General features: G+C 31.9%; 3 protein-coding genes across 3 annotated transcripts; 1 reads left to right on the top strand and 2 right to left on the bottom strand.

Moving 5' to 3' along the window:
• Positions 1 to 6: 6 nt before the first annotated feature.
• Positions 7 to 1,295, top strand: LOC112453781 (THAP domain-containing protein 1-like). The gene is made up of 3 exons (XM_025014711.1): positions 7 to 108; positions 477 to 686; positions 785 to 1,295. Exons 1-3 carry the CDS (start codon positions 20 to 22, stop codon positions 1,071 to 1,073), a joined length of 588 nt encoding a protein of 195 aa, XP_024870479.1. The 5' UTR covers positions 7 to 19; the 3' UTR covers positions 1,074 to 1,295.
• Positions 1,296 to 1,393: 98 nt separating this feature from the next.
• LOC112453780 (nuclear pore complex protein Nup155) lies at positions 1,394 to 9,702 on the bottom strand. The gene is made up of 27 exons (XM_025014710.1): positions 9,591 to 9,702; positions 8,549 to 8,708; positions 8,301 to 8,438; positions 8,000 to 8,096; positions 7,752 to 7,915; positions 7,537 to 7,670; positions 7,186 to 7,451; positions 6,843 to 7,093; positions 6,517 to 6,770; positions 6,260 to 6,433; positions 5,641 to 5,746; positions 5,337 to 5,545; positions 5,089 to 5,186; positions 4,784 to 4,976; positions 4,610 to 4,704; positions 4,455 to 4,551; positions 4,274 to 4,351; positions 4,002 to 4,198; positions 3,765 to 3,912; positions 3,468 to 3,703; positions 3,248 to 3,395; positions 2,933 to 3,031; positions 2,737 to 2,857; positions 2,549 to 2,659; positions 2,339 to 2,459; positions 2,139 to 2,261; positions 1,394 to 1,904 (listed from the first exon to the last, which is right to left on the bottom strand). The coding sequence occupies exons 2-27, from the start codon at positions 8,691 to 8,693 to the stop codon at positions 1,769 to 1,771; spliced, it is 3,939 nt and encodes a 1,312-aa protein (XP_024870478.1). The 5' UTR covers positions 8,694 to 8,708; positions 9,591 to 9,702; the 3' UTR covers positions 1,394 to 1,768.
• Positions 9,703 to 10,506: 804 nt separating this feature from the next.
• LOC112453782 (eukaryotic translation initiation factor 2-alpha kinase) lies at positions 10,507 to 15,666 on the bottom strand. Its single transcript, XM_025014712.1, has 13 exons — positions 15,326 to 15,666; positions 14,724 to 14,850; positions 14,425 to 14,599; positions 13,950 to 14,106; positions 13,708 to 13,873; positions 13,368 to 13,614; positions 13,151 to 13,273; positions 12,866 to 13,022; positions 12,689 to 12,794; positions 12,354 to 12,562; positions 11,272 to 12,022; positions 10,846 to 11,193; positions 10,507 to 10,730 (listed from the first exon to the last, which is right to left on the bottom strand). Exons 1-13 carry the CDS (start codon positions 15,448 to 15,450, stop codon positions 10,524 to 10,526), a joined length of 2,898 nt encoding a protein of 965 aa, XP_024870480.1. The 5' UTR covers positions 15,451 to 15,666; the 3' UTR covers positions 10,507 to 10,523.
• Positions 15,667 to 15,862: the final 196 nt, after the last annotated feature.

Genomic DNA, 15,862 nt, shown 5'->3' with positions numbered 1-15,862 from the left:
TAAAATTATTTCATTGACAATGGTAATTTATTGCTTCGTTGAAGGTTGCAAATCATCCAGATATAAAAAGGCAAACGAGGATAACAAGATTTTCTTAACATTTTTTGGGTAAGTTATTAGTTTACTATTTTAAGTAACTTAAGTTTACTATTTTTAAGTAACTTATTTCCTCGTTTACGCGGAGTAAATTATCGTAAATTATTACAAAATCCCGTTTACGCAAAGGAATTATCGTAAGTTAATACAGATGTAACGCTCGGTAGCTCTGTTAATTTTTCTCTGCGCTTACAGTAGTAATAGTCTAACCTAAAATTTGTCACATTTTAAAAGAGTATTTTGTATTTGAAAAAGTAAATGTTAAAATTACTTGTATCAGACATATAAAATGTTTTTTTCTTTTTAATTTTTATGTTATAATATAAAATATATTTTAATGCATTATATATATATAATTTGATTGGTATGTTACTGACTAGATTTCCAAAGGACCTGAATCTTCGAAAGAAGTGGGAAGAAGCCCTTATTAATTCCGGTCATACTCAAAAACATGTGGCAAGGATTTCGAAATACAGTCATATATGCAGCCTACATTTTACAAAAAGCTGCATCAAGACTATTGGTCTTTCATGTGGTCGGTTGAAACCGAACTCTGTGCCAACAATATTTCCAAATGTACCAATAGGAAGGTACTAATCCCAGTATCTCATATATAATTAGTTGGAATCTTTTGTAAGTTCCTTATTTCATTATATATTTGTACATTTTTAATGTAATTTTTTTTTAGTACGGCTGATATAAACAATACTGAATCATCTAGTACACCATCCGTGAAATTAGAAAGTGGTCAATGTGAAGAAGAAATTGAAACTGTTCAATGTAAAGAGGAAATTTATGAAACTCCTTCAAAAAAGCGAATCTGTTATGCAGGTGATATAAAATTAGGAGAAATAGAAAATATGTCACCAAACACGTTAATCAAATCAATGCAAGTATTGAAGAAGTCATGCGACAAGGACAAAATGATCCATCGATTGAGAGTACATCAATATCGCCAAAAGAAGAAAATTAGCTAGAAACAGCTTACAGACCTTGGTGTATAAACTTCGTACAAAGATCTCCTTTCTCAGATTTCATCAGACATTGTACAGGACCTGTATTCCATACACACATCGACAGTTGTCAGTTAAAAAAGTGTCGTATGGTTAAAGGATAGGGTATAATGTGACAAAATAGATACTTGTAAGATGTTGCTTGTGTATGTACATATATGTGATATTAAATGTATGGAAATGGAAGAGTTAATGTGTAACTACTACTACTATTTACATTTTAATATAAAACTTGCATTCTTAAAATTTACAATTTTATTTTAGCAGTTTTGATCAATCCATTTGTACAAGACGCATTTGGTATCTTTTATATAAAACATTAAGTGACAAATTTGGAGGAGTAATTTCAAACACATCATATATATATATATTCGACATTTTTATATTATTAGTATACAGTATTGTTAGAATTTACAAATTTGTAAAAGATTGGGCAGTAATAGTCTGCCTGGAAGAAATTGTATATTTCTTGATACATATTCATAAAAGTTGAGCAATTAATTTATTTAACAGTAGTATCATAAATAGCATTGCTTTTTGTGTCAGGAAAAAGTATCAAATAACAGAAGTCACAAAGTTTACATCTTTCTTTTCATGATAATGTGTGTGTATATGTGTATATATAATATATGTATATACTTTTCCTCAGCAAAGTTGTTTTACATACGATTCAATATACTTTGGATTGACCGCAAATTTGTTATTTCTCTCTCAAGCTCTCCACCATTAGGTTTACTAAAGAGAGTTGTTAAACACTTGGAGATAACATCCTGACACTTTGTTATTATTTTTCTCCTATAATAAAGAAAGTTTTAAATTAGTATCAAGTTTAACATTGCGATTTTGATAGCAAAAGAAATTTTCATTTATTGCAATTTTGATTTTAAAACATTAATTTATTTTTATTTAAATTATGTTTTGCTTTCTTTTTCTTTAAAATAAAATATTCTACTTTAATTTGTAAAAATCTGAGTTTTATTTTGTTTCTAGCCCTTACGATAGAAATTATAATTTGTAGCTAATACTCACCTGACAAAACTATTCGTTATGGTCATTTTTTTAATGAAATGATTAACCAAGTTCGCTGTTGATTCAATTAGATGGAATTCATTGCCTTCATTTAACCAAATACGAGTGTTTTTGCCAATCATTCTGAAGACAGATAGTTCGTGTACGAGGTGAACATTTTGCAATACCAGAACACAGAAATTTGTATTTGATATACTTACTTATCATAAATGTCTAAAAGATCTTCCATTGCTACTCCCAATTCCAAGAAAGAAGTAATAATACTAGTATTAGATACCTTATATTTACATGCCTTCATTTCCAATTGTTTCACTAGAAAATCTAAAATATAAAAATGAAAGAATTTGTGAAAGGAATATGATAAAACTTTATTGTCGATATAAAATCAAATACATATGAAATATAATTACCAATTGGGAAACAATGCGGTGATCCAGTATATTCTTGACCAAGTAATTTAATTTTACACATTAAGATGGTCATTTTATCTTCATTCGATGGTTCTGTTGCATTTTCTAATTCTATAATCATTAAGAATTCATTAGAAAGTTCAGAAAATTATTGTTACAATGTTATAAATATGTAAAATATTGTATACCATTATCAATTATGTTAGTCCAAATTCCTTTAATTAACATGTCATCTTGATGACCCGAGCAATGAATTATAGCCAATTTGCATTCCCAAAGTTGTAAGGGTTCTGCATATTCTTCATATAACTGTAATTAATGTTGTATATAAGAATCTCAAGGAGAATACAATTTAGATGAAATTTATCTATTAAAATTACAAACCTGTGTAATATCGAGTAATGAGGAATTCAATCTCAATTTTGCATCTGTAACTATCATAGAATCGAACAGGTTTTGCTGATTGCTGATAATCTCAAGTATCTGTTAAATATTTGAGAAAACAAACGATTATTAATTAACATAATAACCTAAATATTAAGGCATACATGATGGCGCATTTAACTTCACAACCTAGACCTCCTTTTCAAGATATTTTTTAACTGCATATATAAAAGAAATATAATCTAGATTATCAAGTCAGATGTTCCACCTTGTAAATTATTGGATTCATGATTATCGATAGCTTGAAATATGTACCTGTTGTTGCATTCTAGCTACTTCTAATTTATCTTCTAATTCGCGTAAGAAAATTCCAAGATAAGGAGCATATCCAGTTTGATCGCTTCGCATACATACAACAGCGCGTGCTAGATATTCGACTCTCTTTGAGAGTGATGTTTCCGATCTGTAAGAAATGAATATAAATCTTTATATCTTTGCAAAAGAATCATGTATTACAAGCAATATGTGTGCATACCCGACTTTGGTAGCTAAAGAATCCAAGATTTTTGCTGCAGCAGCGTGATTCTTATTTCTTTCGTAGAATTGCCAAAGTAATTCAGGCGCATTGACACGATTGAGGTAGGTTTCTAGCGAAGGTGCAGCAAAGGCAACCAATTCACCATGAAGTCCTCTATCAATCATCCAAGTATAAATAGAAGAATGAAGAGTCTCGCATGGTGCATGCAGTGCATCGTCTATGATCTCGTGTAACTAAAAAAAAAATAGCGTTATAATACATTTCAAACAATTAAAAAAATCTTACATTACATACAATTTCTTTCGCCGGCATTACTACAGCACTTGACGCAGTTTGTAAAGGTGGTCCTGGCTTGCTCGGTATAGTTGGCGTTAACGGATTAGAGATGCTCTGGTGATACAAGTGATCTAGCATCGTGGTAAATTCCTTATAAATCTCTAAACTGTAAATAACATGAAAATGCATTAAAGTATTATTGTGTGTAATATAATTGTATAGGTATTCATAAGGATATGTACTGTTGTTATATACCGTTTCATAAAAGCCAGATTTCCTTCTTGATCCTCTATAGGTTCATTGTTCTTATAATAATGCGAAGCTGCATTATTGGGATCTATCCTTTCCGCACAACAGATACACAATTCAAGTACACCCGTGTAGAATTGACATGCGACAAACTGTTGGCACACTGCATTCAAATTCAACCTGGGTGCTACCTCTTTACAAAGCTGTGTACATATTTAATAAATAAGTAAAATTAAACAAGCATTGCCATGTGTTGCGCAAATAATATTATGACATACCGTTAAAGCAGATTGCAGATAACATTCCTTTTCCTCAGGATTGGTGCATCCTTTTGCTTTTAGAAGAATTTCATTTGCCTAAATTTATGAAGATAGTCATATTTATATATAATTCTTATAATATACAAATGTTGAGATAACTGTAATTCTGGGGAAAAAAAGGATAATATATTCATGTTACCTTCGAGCAAACAGCATCTTCGGTTCTATATAAATTGGGACAGACTTCTCTTAATTTCGCACTTACGGAATCCACTGATGCATTATCTCCAAGATAACTGCAAGATGTTAACTGTTAATTACACTGAAGTATTTTTATAAAATTCATAAACTTACCTATCAATCAAATGAACGATGAGTAGGGAAGATATTTCGTGGCCTATTAAAATCAAATCTCTGAAGGTAGCTGTAGAAAATTGAGTAATTTGATCCTGAAATATATCACCATAGATTTTAATTTGAAATAAAATCTTTCTCCAGAAAGTTTAACTAAAATTAAATAGTAACTACCTTTGATAGACAATTGACGATGTTATTTAGTTGATTCTCGCATAATATTTTCCATAAACCCAAAACTTCACATGCATGAGTGATGAAAACTTTTAAAGCATCCAATGAGTTTCTTTCTTCCACAATTGGTTCTTGAAAATGACTTTGAATCGTTGTTTCAAAACCATTTGTTATACCTCTACTTGTGCTTTGCCTGTATATGTATTTAGTTTTAGTTTTAATTGGCTTCCTAATTAACTTATTATAATCTAATCAAATTATCGCGCATTAATATATCAGGAAATCATGTTTTAGAAAATACGTACTGTTTTGTGATATGCGTATTTTTGTTCAAGAAAGATCTTAATGCTTGCAAATGACTTAAGATCCAAGCTATTTGTGTTGTTGGTACTGTACTGGATATCTGAAAAAGATAAATAACATTTATAATTAATAAGCATGAAAGTTTCAAAAATAAAAGTAATAATATAGTGTCTCAAAGTTGTTCAGACAATCGAGGAAACATTTGTTGCAAAATTACGTAAAATAATGAGCTTTCTCCAATATCACTTACCACGTTTTTGTTACTTATCGTTTCTTGTTTTATACATCTTACATTCCATATAGGACGAAGTATTCTTCCTACATATAAATATAATCCACTATGTTTAGCAGAGAAATGTTGCAAACCAATGTCTGTGCTAAGTCCCATTTGCGTGGGTGTTCGGAAGGCTTGAGTTCTAGAATCGAAGCTTGGCACTCTGGGCGTAGACGTGCGTAAATCTGCGATGATAAAATTTATTTTTAATATAAATCGAATTATTTATCGAATATTGTACGGACATTTAAATTCTATAATGTACGGAACAATAATATACCTGGAGTTATAGTAGGAAAACCAGAATGCATATCAATTGGAGAATATATTCCTGCTATTCTTTGACCACCAAATAAGAAGAATGCACGAGTTGCCCATTCCGCCACCTAATAATCATAAAAAATGCTTATCGTTATTAATGGGAACATAATATAAATATCTTATACAATGAGAGCTTTCCAGCAAGCGATACAAGTCGACACAAACATCGTTCTATCTTTCTTTTTTGGCAATGAGTAACAAAGATAAAACGATACTTGTGTCGACTTGTTGGAAAGCTCCCAACATAAATAAAATTTTATAATATGTTGTTACACCCGCGCCTGAGACGGCTCTTAGGTTCGAGCCAAATCGAACTGTTATCGAAAGAAGTTACAAAGCATTCTTTTGACAACGAGCTATTGTTTGTAAATGGATGCCCTGGAGATTCAAAGCTGAGCGGTCGAGTCGTTTGGCCCGCTATGTTATAAGAGATTTGTAAAAGCGTTGCTAATAAATGTATTAATTCCGAGAAGCTGTGAGTTTTCATTTCTCCGTGTGAATGAGTGTGCGAACGAGAGTGGTTGCGAATACAGAAACGCGAGTTAGTCGGGCAACAATATATAAAAATATATCATTACCTGAGCATTTTGAGAACTCTCAAGCGTCGCCAAGATTAGGCACGTAGCACAAGCTTGTTCTAGAGATTGTGTTTGAAAATATGCGCGTACTACTTCAGTATCAGGCCCACGCTGTTCTAAGAGAAGTTGTTTCAATATATCTACAGGACGAACTTGCATTAAAATTATCGCCCCCTGCAACAAAATAAATAGAATAATAATAAACAATGTATGCGTATGTATGATATAAATACGATAAAAATGTACCTATTATATACCTGTGCTGTTAAAAATATAAATTTCCTTGGTGGTTCCATATGTTGGCGCACTAATAGAGGAGGCTCACCCTGAGCACTGCTTTGCTTTTCTATGTGTATAGCTGAATCTCTTATGATCTCCTCCATAGCCCAAACTGGGCTATCAAGAGGCAAAATACTCTGAGTTTCCGCCAAGTAATTTGTGAATGGATAAGCATCGTTGCTTAAACACCATGCGGTTTCCGTGTCACCACCGCAAACAAGAAAGAGGGTCCCTAGAAAATATTCCAATACAATGAGTCACATAAAATGTGTTAGTCACATTATGTTATAAAAAAATAATTTACCTTTTCGATAATATGCCATTTGCACTTTTCGTGGTCTCATTACTGGAGCATTTGCAGCATAGCCCGGTGGTAGCCTGACATGTATCAATTGTAAACCTTGTGGTCTGCTCGAGGGATTTGTAATTGAGGTGCAGCTGAAGTAGAAACGTGTTCCCGTTGCAGCAACAACGACCAAATTCAAATGTACCGATTCGGATTCCATTATGGCTGATATGCTTACAAGAGGTCGAAAATTGTTGCTATCCAGAGTTCTGAGAGAAAGAAGTTGTATTAATTCTCGATATTCATGCAAATATTATATATATTAGATATTATATTAAACTATTAACAAAAGATCACTTACTTAACAACATGGACAGCAATCTGTACCAGGGAGGCTTGAGATAATGAAGTGATTTTAGATGCGCCACCATTATCAATATCCCAAACCGTGATTGTACCTCTATCACCCAAAGTGTACAAAATATTACGTGAATCGTCCACAGATATCTGTATTATAGCTTCTTCCTCTGACAGTGCTATAGTGACAAATGATGGTACCAGAAATGACAATGGACCTTCTGAATGATTAACTTTTTTACATCGTTTGCCAAACCAGCTGCTCTCTGCCTATATACGAAAAAATTCATTAGTGTAAGAATTAAGAACACTAAAATAGAGAGATCTCGGTTTTAAGTTTTTAAAGATTTTCAACCTGATAATATATTTCAAATAGCGATCCATTTCTACCACCGAGAAATATCCTGCCGCTATTGGTGTTAGCAATTGTAGTGATTCCTATTCCATCGGTAGTAACAGTAAAGATCGGTTCTGGGACTAACTGCATTTCTGTGGATATACAAAGAATGATTAAATTTAAAGAATGATTATTAACAAACACAAATAAACAGAATTGTTATAAATTATTACCTCCTCCATCATCAGGTATCGTAACACCAAGAATAGTTATTTCTACCGTTGTTGTAAGAATTAACAAGTATTTCACATAACTCTGGAAGATTCCTGCCTTAGGCTTTACTAAACCTACGCTTATAATAGTTTCATTCAAACCATCAAAGTAAGCGACATCAGACCTGTACAAGAGCAAAATTTAAGCATTTTAGTTCTGCGTATATAAATTTATATTTATCAATAAAATGTAAAACATTAGTACTTACTCATTTTCATATGACCATAGATAAATATCGCTGTCAATTGTAAGCCACGCTTTTGAAATTTCTGTAAAAAGGCCCATCATGCAATGGCATTGCATATCTATATTTTTAATAAGGATTTAATATATTTGATTGATATTAAAAAACTGATCCGTAATCAGTTTTGACTCTCGTCCCATGATTCAGTTATAAAAGGTTGATTGAAGATTGCAAGTAAAAGGAGTAAATATGTAATCTATTTTTGGGACAATAAATTGATATGTAATATTTACTTTCACTATTTTAAAAGATATAGAAAGGATACGGCCAAAGTGTTCCATCACTTCAGAAGGCAAAGGAATTTTGCTATGTATCTTTATTTGATTAATATTTGTTAAAGCCACTGACACACCATTTAAATTAGGATAGTCATGATCATCGAGACCACTAACGGTTGGCCCACCTATAGAAGAAATATATTAATTATAGCTAGTTTATTTTCAAATTAGCATTAATATTAAGTAATTTTTACAGTTATATGTACGGATTTCTTTATGTAAATGTATAACTTACCTTGTACATTGTATCGCATAAGATTAATTAAGGATGGAAAGTTACTGTCTGCAATAATATGTTTATCTACCATTTTCCCAGCCATCTCTAATGAGTCTAACTGCATTTTTAATGGCTCTATTTCTGTAAGCGCCATATTCCTCATTTTATAAAAGTATTGCTGAAAAAAGGTGATATATGTATAAACATGTAAGTTATCGCAAATCAGTTTAAATGACAGGAATATATAGAATTATAGAATATAGGGCTGTGTTCGAGGACCATGCTCTTAGCACTAGGAGCGTGTTCTGTCCTTGTTCAACTTCCATAAGTCTTCTTCTTCTCTCCATTAATGGCACTTAGGCAAATCTGTTTAAATACTGTCAGGACAAACCAACAGTCGCAAAAGCGACGTAGTTGCAAATGTTTTAGGTCACAAATGGCACAAAACTCGTTAAAAGATGATAACAAAGAAATTAATTTCTTGTTAATTCCTCAAAAATTGTTATTGGGACAAAACACACAGTCACATGAACGAACACGTTCATAGTCTCGACGAGACTTACTTTCCATAAGTAACAAAGATAGAGAATGATGCTCTAGAGTCTAGTGCTAAGAGCGTATGATTCTCAAAGGCAATCCAGTAGAGCGATTCTGTAACTCGTTATGCAGTATTGTTATCGTTTTATTGTAAATTCCGCTTTTTTATCATATACCTGACAACGACAACATAACGATAACGATATTGCATGAATCGCGCCCCTGAGCTTGAAAGTTTGAAAGAGATAAGCTCTTCTTTATCCCTTTGGAACTATCTCTAGTATCAAATAGCACAAGACAAACGCTACCTTTAATGCATAAAAAACAAAATAATTTAAAAATTACAAAAATAAGGCAACGCATTATGTGACAAGTGATACTATTTTAGAAGGGAGATAACCTTATAGGTTAGATCTGGAAAACGTGCACCTTTCATCGAAATAATAACGCAATGTTTTTAAAAGCGTAGAATAATATACGATGAATTGACATAATCACGGCACATACTCGATAATATACTTACATAAGCTTGCTATAATTATTTCGATGTAAGTAGAAAACATCAAATGTAACTCGGGTAACTCTAACCTCGTTCGCGCCAGACCGGCATATTCGAATTAACTCACCGTCAACGGCAAAGAGGATTCGAAGTACTGTACCACACTGTACTCGTGGTACTCTCGTGTGCATGATGCGAGACCGTCACGATCCAATCGCATAATCGCTTTGACGAACCCGCGCTCATTAGAACGCTATAATTATAGTACTTGGATACATTTATATTTCGAGTTACAAAAATTTTTAAATAAAAACCCAATATTTGGATTGAGATTTTATAATCTACAGATATGTTTTAGTTAATCAGGCAGAACAATATAGATTTAACTGCAATGCTATCAGATTTTGCAAGAGATAAGGACAGATATAAAGAAAGAGATAAAGGAAGATGATCATGATAGATATAAAAGGTTTTACAATCTAAAGAAATCACGGCAACCAAATCCTTGTGGCAATCTTGTATTTAAAAAAAATAATGTTTACATATTTTTTATTACAGCCTCGTAAAGAGTAAATTTACATAATCATTAACAAAATAATGATTGCATAATTGTATGTTTATAATAAATAGTTTTTTAAGATAATGGTGATGATTCTATGTTATTCGTAAGGATGATGTAATGATCACAATTGTATTTGCTATTAAAAAAATTTTCTTAAAAAACAATTTTGACGAAAAGTTCCAGTAGCATTCTTATCTAAATTGTTGTATCAAATATTATATATAATTGTTGTATAAAAGTTCTGTAACATGTACATGATGGCAAATTAATAGAAGCATAATTAAGTGATAAACTTAAGGAATTATAAGAGGAAAATAAACTCTTTACTTATAATAAGTAATGATAGAATGTTAAAAATATTTGATATAAGAACACAAATAAGATGAACACTTGATTTATTTCTCTGGCAATTCATTGCTACTGTTACTGCTAGTCACAGAGGAATGTCTAGTCAGTTGCGGCAGTTCAAAATGCCACTTTGAATCTGGATCTATATTCAAACTAACTTTTTCATAATTCTGCAAAGGAGGTTTTGCTTTAATACCTAAAGTTGTAGGTCGATTAATGGGATCCTCATCCAACATCATTTTGAGCAAATTGTACTGCAACAGAGATATTTATTATCAATTTCATGTAACAATAACTCTAATTAATGTATTATATACAAAATGTAATAAACGGGATAATAGAACTGATATATTCTTTTAATTTTTTTACCTCAGCAGGATAGTTCTCCGCAAAATCTTTCGGAAAAATGGACTTTTTTAGATTCGATAGCGCCACTATTCTCTCCATGTCAGTAAAAAATGGTGTAAGAAGCTCAAAAAAGATTATTCCCAAGGAGTAAATATCCACTTTATAGTTGTAAATTTTACCGTTTATCTGTTCAGGTGACATATATAAGTGTGTGCCAACACATGCAGTATGCACATTGTTTTTTAAAGAAACAGTCTCATTTTCAGCCGCAGGTGTATGAGCCCTATCGTAACCCTCGGTCATCGCGGTCACGAGACCAAAATCGCCGATCTTTATCTTATCGTCATAAGCGAAAAATATATTTGATGGCTAAAAACAAATTTTTTTTTATTACAAAATAAAAAATAAAATAGATTTTTGTCATCTGTATCCTAAGATAGACATTACCTTTAAATCTCGATGAATTAAGCCCTGCAAATGCACATACTCCACAGCATCCACTATTTGTTGAAAAATATTTAGTACCCGAGAAAAATCTCTTGACGTATGCTGCTTTAGCCACTCTCTCAGACTGAGTCTTTGGCACAGCTGCATTTGTATGTATAGGAACATTTTCGCCGACTTCTGGGTGTTCGGCATCTTGTTTAATTCTAAGAAAAACGATTTTTGGCGTTTGCGTCGTGTTGCCGCCGCAGTATCTTTTGCCGTTTCTTTCGCCGCAGTATTATTATCAGTTTCTTCAAACACGATACTTTCGGAATGATCGGTTTCATTAACATTAGGCAACTCCTTTTCAGTTATACTACTCGAAGAGGACAAGTCTGAATTATCGGTACTGCAATTGTTAATGCAAAACGAGTTGGCATCCTGCCTTTCGTTTGATCTTTCAAACGTAATGTATGAATCATCGTTCGCGTCCATGTTATTGAATTCTAAATCTTCATTAGCACTTTCTATGGAGGACTGATCGGTTTGTGAAACATCAATGTATACGGAATTAGGTTTTGTCTCGGTCTGAGTTGTTTCCGAAAGAAAGTCAGTTGAACATTTTAATTTATCAATCCATTGTTGATCGTGCTCTTCTTGCCATCCACTAGGAGGACATTCCAACCAAGCGTGAAAGTACCTCACAATATTGTGATGATCCAATTTAGCTAATGCTTTTACCTCTCTCAGTACGCGATCTCTTGAATCTTGGCTGCAATAGTATTTCTTTATAAAATTCTTATCCAGTTAAAATCCTATTGTTATGATTGTACTTTAAGTGAGTGCGAGTGCAACTAGGTACTGATTGATTATTCTGTAAATTTAGGAGTCTTAACAGACTATATTATTACAAAAATCATACATTTAGTATAATTTTTGTAATAATATAGTTTATTGTTTGTATCAATAGAATAAAAGAACAAAAATTTTTTTTGAATGTTAGCATTTAAAAAAAGATAAGTACCACACTTTTTACTACTTAAATTTTACTTAAGAATGTACTGTATACAGCCAAAAAAAAAAAAAAATAATTGAGTACTGACCTATTTGACAAGGCAATTCTTTTAATAGCATAATTACAATCATCGATTTTGTTTCTGGCTTCAAAAACCACACCATAGCCTCCTTTACCCAAACAATCAACTGGTTCAAAATCCGTTAAATAATGCGATTTAAAGTTATTCACATTTTCACTATCATCATTAGTGCTATCACTTCTTTTGGTTTCTATTTGTCTTTCAACTATCAAAGGCTGAAACATAGTATATTCATTTAATTTAAAATAAAATATAAAAAGAAAGAAATAGGTATCAAAATAGCAAAATAAGAAGGTAAAAAAAAGAATATAAATAATTATGCGGTTTATTGATTTACTTACCGGAAGTAAGACATTTGTAGTAGTTGTCCTTGCTTTTAATAAACGTCGTGTTGACATAAAATTCAATAGAAGGGCAGTTGTAAACGCAAATATTAAAATTTCTCTCCTGGTAACAAAACAAAATTAAACTTAATAAATAATATATTTTATAAATAATTAGAACTTATAGAAACTTACCACCAATGCCAAAGTGGCTGTGTAATTTGAGCATTATCTTCCTTTTGAGTATAATTTAGCATAGATTTTTCCGTGATATATAAAGTATCAGAATTGCTACGATTACATTGCTGATCGTTAGTTAATTGATCGTTTGAATATAAGTAAAATCCATTACCTGTGGACGTATGAATTCATAATCATAAATTTGTCCATATCTATTATTCTATATTCATAATCATATTCTATTTTCATAATCATATTAGCAATGTTAAAGATATATTGGCATGTTTAAGTATTACATACCATTAATATATTCTGAATTGTATAATACAGACAATGCTATTGCATTCTGTGCTTCATTTGCTTCAATAATGGAAACTTCATCATTGTTATTATTATCTGTCAAAGTATCTGTAACGGCAGTTACTGAAAATTTAAAAGTATTAATAATAAATCTCAACTTTGCAAATATAGAGTCTAATATAATATGAGACGTCTGAGAAAGTTCAATTGAGCTTACTAGCTGCTGGATATGGCTGCCATGGATATTTTATGTGTTGAACATACATCGAATTTTTGTGATTGTGATTTTCTTGCACATATAATTGTCTCTCATGCATGCCTAAATATAAACCTGGTCCAACTGCAGAATCCGATCCCCATTCCCACTGCGAGCTATTAAATAAGTTAATTTTTTCCAAAGCTCCTGAAGTTATAGAAATTTGGGATGCGTCCTCGCGCCATATTGCAACAATTGGAGAACTAAACTAAAAAAAAAATATTTTTATCACATTAAAAATTTTGCACATTAAAAATTATAGTTACACTTGTATATTATTATATACTTGTATTTATTATACCTTGTATTTCCATAACGTAACGGTAGGATTGCTTTTATTGACAGCCCAAATCAAACCTTCTGGAATAACCACTTTGATTTCCATATCTGAAGCAACAACTTCATTGGGACAAAAAACATCAGGAGGTACTAGTTCTAAATCATATTGTCCAACGCTGAAGTTCCATCTTTAAACAATAATATTATTTGGCACACATCTTATTTTTTAATTAAAAATAGGATTGTAAAATGTATTTAGTTTACCTTTCATTACCTGTACGAGCTTCTACAGCTCGCACAGTTTGCTGAAAACGTTGAATAACAAGTACATCTAGTTCCACGTAATCTTGACGATCTGTGTTGTTCTTGCATCCAGAAACGTTACATTGGTACAAAATTTCTCCAGTATTGGGTGACACGCCTATTTTATAAAAATTATATATATATATATATTAATTACAAAAAGTAAAACGTAGTTTTTTTTAATTGTTTAATTTTTAACATCACAAACATTTATATCCAAGTTTTTAATTAAAATTCTATTTTAAAAAACTGTATTAAAGTTTATTCAAATGAAATTAATTGAAAAATATGACTTTGTAATCTATTATCTCTTATAAAGTTTAGTTATCTAGAAGCATCTTTTAATGCTTACTATCGAAGTACTTGATATATTCATTATGGAAAATCCATTTAATAAAAATAAATTTAAATAGTAAAAAAAAATAGTAAATCTTACCATAAGAATATAGTTCTTTACCACCAGAGAAGACTAAATCATCGGAGTAGCGAAACGATGAATGCAATAACTGATCTGCTGATACCGGCACCGTTTCTAAATTTTCTCCATCAAATTTATACAAACCACCGTACAAAGATGGGATCAAACGTACCCATTGTCCATTATTGTTAAGCTGTAAATTAATACTTTATATTCAGGTATGTTTTGCCTCAAAAGGTAATACATTATTTAAAAGTGGTAAGCTGTTTACAATAATATCCAATATTAAAAGATTATTCTTGTAGAAACTTCCTTACTTCTCTGCGATGAATACTGGATGACAACATCGGTCCATTGTTAAAATCTTTAGTCCATAGTATCTTGCCATGGTTGTTAGCATCCAGGGCTGATATCTTCCCATCCAATGTATTGACAAACACCAAACTGGCGAAACAACACACATGTTTTAATAAACACAAAAGTCAGCTACATCAAATCCCTAACATATAATTAATATTTTGCTGTTCAATTATAACTTTTAAGTCGTATATTGATCATCTCATTGTTTGTCTATTGTATCCTCCAAGCCTAGAAATTTCTAGAGACTTTATAGCCTTCAAAAGTGCGAGTGCGTGTTCTCATAATGCATTTTACTTGTTTACTCCAACATGTTGGAAGTTTATAAAATTCTCTCGAAGATAGGCTTCGACGATAGAAGATTAACAGGTAACAGGTCAATCAAATTTTCGTTCAATTTATCTTCCAAGTCCTGTGGTTATGTACAAAATCATGCGGGACTTTTCATAGAAGAAAATGAGAATCATCGACACAAAGAAACGTGGGAAGTAAATTTTCTTTGCATATATCACGATTGGATTTGCAGAGGAAAGGGAAAGGTCCGTCGATCGGAGTTAATCACCTGCGTTCATTCTTCTTCAATTGTTTGCCGCACAAGTTTAACGTATCTTCAGCGGAGACAAGGAAGCACGCGAGCGTGATCAGCACTGTGCAATAGAGACATATTTGTTGGCATAAACGGGACATCTTCTTATCTGCGAGGCTGATCGACGTTCGCACGTAGCATTCTGCTCTGTATCGCGTTTTATCGCGATGTTAAAGATTACCGTAGGTGAATGACAAAACGCTCGTAATGTTTACATGGGATATCGACCGACACGTTTGACCGATACATCGGACTAACTGACTTCCTCCTGCTGACGCGATGACGATGTTTGAAGCTGTGCGCACAACTAACTAGATGCTTTTGGTCATCATTCACGTACATATAACCTGGTTGCACCTGGAAGTCAGGAGAAAAAAAAGTGTCGCTCATAGAAAAGAAAATAATATATATATTATTATTACAATATTTTAATTATTAATATAAGAACTATTTTTCAGATGTACGTACATTTTGTAATAATTATGTTAAAATATAAAATTGATCACATTCAAT

This window comes from Temnothorax curvispinosus, unplaced genomic scaffold (genome assembly GCF_003070985.1).
Source record: "Temnothorax curvispinosus isolate PA1 unplaced genomic scaffold, ASM307098v1 QBEX01004686.1, whole genome shotgun sequence".
NCBI classification, from domain to species: Eukaryota; Metazoa; Arthropoda; class Insecta; order Hymenoptera; family Formicidae; genus Temnothorax; species Temnothorax curvispinosus.
Note: the sequence above shows the minus strand (reverse complement) of the source record. Positions and strands in the feature narration are given on the sequence as shown.

Excerpts from the sequence above, each read along its gene's own strand:
- LOC112453781 (XM_025014711.1), top strand. The coding sequence starts at position 20 with ATGGTAATTTATTGCTTCGTTGAAGGTTGCAAATCATCCAGATATAAA. Across the intron at positions 109-476 it reads ATTTTCTTAACATTTTTTGG|ATTTCCAAAGGACCTGAATC; the intron begins GTAAGTTATTAG and ends GTTACTGACTAG. Across the intron at positions 687-784 it reads CCAAATGTACCAATAGGAAG|TACGGCTGATATAAACAATA; the intron begins GTACTAATCCCA and ends ATTTTTTTTTAG.
- LOC112453780 (XM_025014710.1), bottom strand. The coding sequence starts at position 8,693 with ATGAGGAATATGGCGCTTACAGAAATAGAGCCATTAAAAATGCAGTTA. Across the intron at positions 5,747-6,259 it reads AGAGTTCTCAAAATGCTCAG|GTGGCGGAATGGGCAACTCG; the intron begins GTAATGATATAT and ends TATGATTATTAG. Across the intron at positions 3,913-4,001 it reads AATCTGGCTTTTATGAAACG|TTTAGAGATTTATAAGGAAT; the intron begins GTATATAACAAC and ends TGTTATTTACAG.
- LOC112453782 (XM_025014712.1), bottom strand. The coding sequence starts at position 15,450 with ATGTCCCGTTTATGCCAACAAATATGTCTCTATTGCACAGTGCTGATC. Across the intron at positions 14,600-14,723 it reads CCAGTATTCATCGCAGAGAA|CTTAACAATAATGGACAATG; the intron begins GTAAGGAAGTTT and ends ATTAATTTACAG. Across the intron at positions 13,274-13,367 it reads GCAGCCATATCCAGCAGCTA|TAACTGCCGTTACAGATACT; the intron begins GTAAGCTCAATT and ends TTAAATTTTCAG.